At 36.0% G+C, this 6,000-nt stretch overlaps 1 protein-coding gene across 2 annotated transcripts in view; it reads left to right on the top strand.

Annotated features, from left to right (window-relative positions):
* VPS13A (vacuolar protein sorting 13 homolog A) overlaps positions 1–6,000 on the top strand; it is a 225,628-nt gene that overhangs the window by 57,862 nt on the left and 161,766 nt on the right. For both annotated transcript variants that reach the window (XM_040620229.1, XM_040620230.1), the window contains exon 22: positions 2,377–2,494. In XM_040620229.1, the coding sequence (XP_040476163.1) occupies positions 2,377–2,494 (118 nt within the window). The remainder of the gene's footprint in view (positions 1–2,376; positions 2,495–6,000) is intronic.

The following is a 6,000-nucleotide window of genomic DNA, read 5'->3' as shown; positions in this document are numbered from 1 at the left end:
TATATATATATATATATTTTTAAAGATTTTATTTATTTCTTTGACAGAGAGACAGCCAGCGAGAGAGGGAACACAAGCAGGGGGAGTGGGAGAGGAAGAAGCAGGCTCCCAGCGGAGGAGCCCAATGTGGGGCTCAATCCCAGAACGCTGGGATCACACCCTGAGCCGAAGGCAGACGCTTAACGACTGCGCCACCCAGGCGCCCAAAACGATTATATTTTTGGGACACCTGGGTGGCTCCATTGGTTAAGCATCTGCCTTCGGCTCAGGTCATGATCCCAATCCTGGGATTGAGCCCTGTGTTGGGCTCCTTGCTCAGTGGGGGTCTGCTCCTTTGGCCCCTCCTCCTCCCTATTCTCCCCCACCCCCCAAATAAGTAAAATTAAAAAAAAAAATTAACCTTTTATATTTTTGAGTTAGAGGTAATGGTAGATAGTGTCTAGGGGCAATATCTCAGGTATTTGATTTCACTCCTCAAGAGACATTGTCAATGTCTGGAGACATTTTTGTCACAGTTGAGTAGGGGCATTACTAGCATCTAGTGAGTGGAAGTCAGGGATGCTACTAAACGTCATACAGTGTAGAGGAAAGCCACCCCACAACACTTACCTGGCCCAAATACCAATAGTGCTGAGTTTGAGAAATCCTTTGGACAGGGTTGGAAAACATTGGCACATATTTAAAATATTTGTTTTATACAGGATAATCACAAGCGGCTGCTCACAGCCAGAGGCATTCTAGCCTAGGGCCTCCCACCGTACAGGCCATAAACAGCCACACAAAGACTGAGGAGGATGTTAGGATTGAGGAGGGTATCATAGGCTTGCTTTTACCGCATTCACTTTTGGTGGAGTCTCTGATGCAGATCTAGTTTTTAGATGAAGTCAGCAGAGCCAGAAATTAACTCGTCAGGAGCCACTATAAAAGTACATAGTGAGAGATCTGAGACTAGTGGAGCCCTCTTTTTACTGTGTCATACTGTTTCTGAATCCCTGGAGTGTTAGTAAACATTTAGATAATAAAACAGAGTTGGATTGGTGGATGTTTTAGAGATCTGTAGTATATGGTCAAATTTTAATTATCTGAGATAACTAATAAAAAGAGAAACAATGAGAACCCAAAGTAGTGGTTATTAAAAGTATTAAATTATATAGTACTGGAACATTTTAATTTTCTTTATATTCACTTTGGGATAATAAACATGATTTCTGTTTTTATCATTATCTAGTTGGTGTAGAATTAGCCCAGAAGTATAGTGGGTGGCAAATATAAATTATTTATAGAAAACCCATAATTTTTTTCAAGGAATAAATAACAGTATTGTGGTATGTTTGGACTTTTTGATCATTAATTTTTGAAGTCCATGAAGTGTACTTAATATTTAAGATATTGAGATGCTTTGTGAAGAACAACTTAAAGTATTCCATTATTGTCTGAAAATTATTGGAATTCCTTAGAATTGTTTTTATAAGTGTTAACTATTCTTAAATAAATCTTTTTTAGAGCAACATATTTTTGACATTGGGGTTGCTTTAGGTAATTGTCATAAGCTCTCTTGATAAATACTGAAAACATGCATTTACATATTTTTTCTCTATACATTGAGAATAGAAGGAAATACTTTATTACTCCTGATACTGTTAGAATTTTTAGAATTGTAATAGAGTTCACTTTACTACCTTTCTCTGCATCTAATCTTTCATTGGCTTGGTCTTCCTTGATTGAGGACTTTTTCTTATGAGGATTATTAGGCTCAGATGAGCTTTAATGTATATGAAGATGCACTGTATCACACAGATTTCATGTTAGCAGACCTGGATGTCAGTTTCACTTGTACCACACGCTGGCCTTTTGACCGTAAGCAAATTAAAAAATTCCTCTGAGTTTCACTTTTCTGAAATGAGGTGATTAAACATCATTGTGAGAATTAAATGAAAATTTAAACATTGCCTAGAACAATGTCTGTTACAAATCTCGAATAACTGGTTGCTTTTATTAATACAGAAAAACTGCTTTTCTCTGCCTTTTTCATTATTGCCTTAGAGCCATGTTGTTTTTGGGTAAAGTATCTGCTGGGTGTGGTGACTGTAAATGGATGCACAGTAGATTTGATTAAACTGTGTTGTTGGTTTTTTAATAAGCGTTTTCCTATTGAAATAGAGAGTCTTTCTGAAGCAGCAAAAGAAGTGAAAGGGAAGTGAATTTACCTGCTCATTGTGTGTACCTAGGAAGGTGGCATTAAGATTATCTAGATGTAGGAAGATTTTTCCATACCAGGCAGTATATGACTACAAAGTATTAATGGTGATTTTAGGTTTAATGTGTTTTTCAAATTATATGTGTGCTGGATAAACATGTACTGTTTTCCATAATTAGGCGATAATTGGAGAGAAGCACGAAAACTCAACGTATCTACACAGCACATTTTGGTACCTATGCACTTCAATGTGGAGCTCTCCAAGGCCATGGTTTTCATGGATATAAGGATGCCCAAGTATGTATTGTCTCTTTCGTGTGATTGTAGATTTTCTAAGGGAATACTGTATATCATTGATTTTGTGTGTGTGTATGTGTGTGTGTGTATGGTAAAAATATACGTAACATAAACTTTATAATTCATTGGCATTAAGTAATTCACATTGTTGTGTGACAACCATCACCATCCATCTCCATAACTGTCATCTTCCCAAACTGACACTACTCGTTAAATAATAATGCCTCACTCCCCCAGCCCATGGCAGTCATGATTGATTATGTTATCTCTCTATAAATGTGGCTACTCTGGGTAACTTACATAAATGTGACCATGCAATATTTGTCCTTCTGTGTCTGAGTTATTGTACATAGTATAATGCCTTCAAGGTTTATCCATGTTGTAGCACACATCAGAATTTCATTTGTTTTTAAGGCTGAGAAATATTCCATTGCATCTATAGAGATCACATTTTATCTCTTCATCTGTCAATGGACATTTGGATTATTGCAGTGAAATTTGGCTGTTGTAATAGTGCTGCCGTGAAAATTGATATACAAGTATCTGTATGTGTCCTTGGTTTAAATTCTTTTGTTTATATATCCAGAAGTGGAATTGCTGGATCATAAGATAATTTAATTTTTTTATTTTAATTTTAATTAATTATTTTTTAAAGATTTTATTTATTTCTTTGACAGAGAGACAGCCAGCGAGAGAGGGAACACAAGCAGGGGGAGTGGGAGAGGAAGAAGCAGGCTCCCAGCAGAGCAGGGAGCCCAATGCGGGGCTCGATCCCAGGACCTGGGGATCATGACCTGAGCTGGAGGCAGACGCTTAATGACTGAGCCACCCAGGCACCCCAAGATAATTTTATTTTTAATTTTTTGAGGAGCTGCCCTGCTGTTTTCCATAGCAGCTGTACCATTATATTCCTACCAGCAGTGCACAAGGATTCCAATTTCTCCACCTCTTTACCAGCTTTTATTTTCTTATTTTTAAAAATAGTCCTCCCTGATATGTATGAAGTAGTTATCTAATTATAGTTTTCAGTTGCATTTTCCTAATGATTACTGATTAGGTAATTTTCAGGTACTTACTGGTAGTTCATGTATTTCTTTGGAGAAATATCTATTCAAGTCCTTTACCCATCTTTAACTGGGATTTTGTTAAGTTGCAGGAGTTTTTTATTGTTTTAAAATATATTATTTAAATATATTATTCTTATCAGATAAATGATTTGCAAATATTTTCTCTCATTTTGTGGATTGCCTTATTTATCACTCTTTTAATAGTGTCCTCTGATGCATAAAAGTTTTAAATATTAAGTCCGGTTTATCTGTTGACTGTGCTTTTGGTGTTATATCTAAGAAATTATTTTCAAATTCAATGTCATAAAACTTCTGTATCTTTTGTACAACGAGTTTTATGCTTTCAGCTTTGATGTTTAGATCTTTGATAGATCTGGAGTTATTTTTTTGGATATGGTATAAGGTATGGACTCAGCTTTGTTCTTTTGTATGTGGATATCTGCTTTCCCCAGCACCATTTATTGAAACGACTATCCTTTCTCCACTGAACAGTCTTGGAACCATTATTGAAAATCATTTGATCATATATGTGAGGGTTTATTTCTGGGTTTTCTATTTCCTTGGTCTCTATTTCTATCTTTATACCAGAGCCACACAGTTTTGATGACTATAGCTTTGTAGTAAGTTTTGAAATCAGGAGTGTGAGTTATCCAACCTTGTTTTCTAGATTGTTTTGGCTATTTGGGATCCTTTGAGATGCCATATGAATTACATGGTGGATTTTCTGTTTTTATAAAAGATACTTTGATTTTCATATGGATTGCATTGAATCTGTAAATGCTTTGAGTAGTGACATCTTAATATTAAGTCTTCCAATCCATGAACATGAGAAGGCTTTCCCTTTTTTCGTTGTGTCTTCTATAATTTCTTTCAGCAGCATTTTGGTAGTTTGCGATGTATGTCTTTTACTTCCTTGGTTAAGTTTATTCTTTTTGATGTTATTGTAAATGGAATGTTTTCTTAATATCCTTTTTGGATTATTTATTGTTGCTGTATAGAAATGGATTCTTAACTTTTTAAGGGACCTCCACACTGTTTTCCAGAGTGGCTGTACCAACTTGCATTCCCACCAACAATGTAGGGGGGATCCCCTTTCTCTACATCCTCTCCAACAATTGTTGTTTCTTGCCTTGTCAATTTATGCCATTCTAACTGGCATAAGGTGGTATCTCAGTGTGGTTTTGATTTGAATTTCCCTGATGGCTAATGATTTTGAACATTTTTTCATGTGTCTGTTAGCCATTTGTATGTCTTCATTGGAAAAGTATCTATTCATATCTTCTGCCCATTTTATGATTTGTTTATTTGTTTCTTGTGTATTGACTTTGAGAAGTTCTTTGTAGATCTTGGATACCAGTCTTTTGTCTGTGGTGTCACTCATCTATGGAACATAAGAACTAGGAAGATCGGTAGGAGAAGAAAGGGATAAAGAAAGGGGGGGTAATCAGATGGGGGAATGAAGCATGAGAGACTGTGGACTCTGAGAAACAAACTCAGGGCTTCAGAGGGGAGGGGAGTGGGGGAATGGGATAGACCGGTGATGGGTATTAAGGAGGGCACGTATTGCATGGTGCTCTGGGTGTTATACGCAAGTAATGAATCATCGAACTTTACATCGGAAACCAGGATGTACTGTGTGGTGACTGACATAATATAATAAAAAAAATTATTATAATAAAAAAAAAGAAATGGATTCTTCTGAGTTGATTTTAATATTCTGTAACTTTGTTGAATTCATTTATTGTGTGTGTGTGTGTGTGTGTGTGTGTGTTAGGATTTTCCACATATAAGATCACTTCATCTTTGAACAAAGGCAGTTTTACTACTTTCTTTCCAATTTGGATGCCTTTAACTTTGTCTTGCCTTATTAGTTTCACTAGAATTTCCAGTGCTGTGTTGAGTAGAAGTGATTTAAGCAGTCATCCTTTATCCTGAGCATAGAGGAAAAGCTTTTGGTCTTTCATCACTGAGTATGTTAGCTGTAGGTTTTTTCATATATGACCTTTCTTATGTTGATGTGGTTTTCTTCTGTTGCTAATTTGTTGGATGTTTCTATCGTGGAAGTGTGTTGAATTTTTTCAAATACTTTTTTTCAGCAGAGGAAATGATTGTGTATTTCTTTTCCTTCATTCTATTACTGTGGTGTATTATAATGATCTGTCTTCATATGTTGAACCATTCTTGCATTCTAGGAATAAATTCTGGGTCATGGTGTATAATCCTTTTAATGTACTGTTGAGTTTTGTTTGCTAGAATTTTGTTGAGGATTTTTGCATCAGTGGTCATAAGGGATATTGGTCTCTAGTTTTCTTGAAGTGTTTTTGTCTGGCTTTGGTATCAGAGTGTTGATGGCCTTAAAATGAGCTAGGAAGTGTTCCTTTCTCTTCCAGTGTTTGGAAGATTTTGAGAAGAATTTATATTCTTTTAAAGTGTTTGCTA

This window comes from Ursus maritimus, unplaced genomic scaffold, assembly GCF_017311325.1.
Source record: "Ursus maritimus isolate PB19 unplaced genomic scaffold, ASM1731132v1 scaffold_34, whole genome shotgun sequence".
NCBI lineage: Eukaryota > Metazoa > Chordata > Mammalia > Carnivora > Ursidae > Ursus > Ursus maritimus.
Note: the sequence above shows the minus strand (reverse complement) of the source record. Positions and strands in the feature narration are given on the sequence as shown.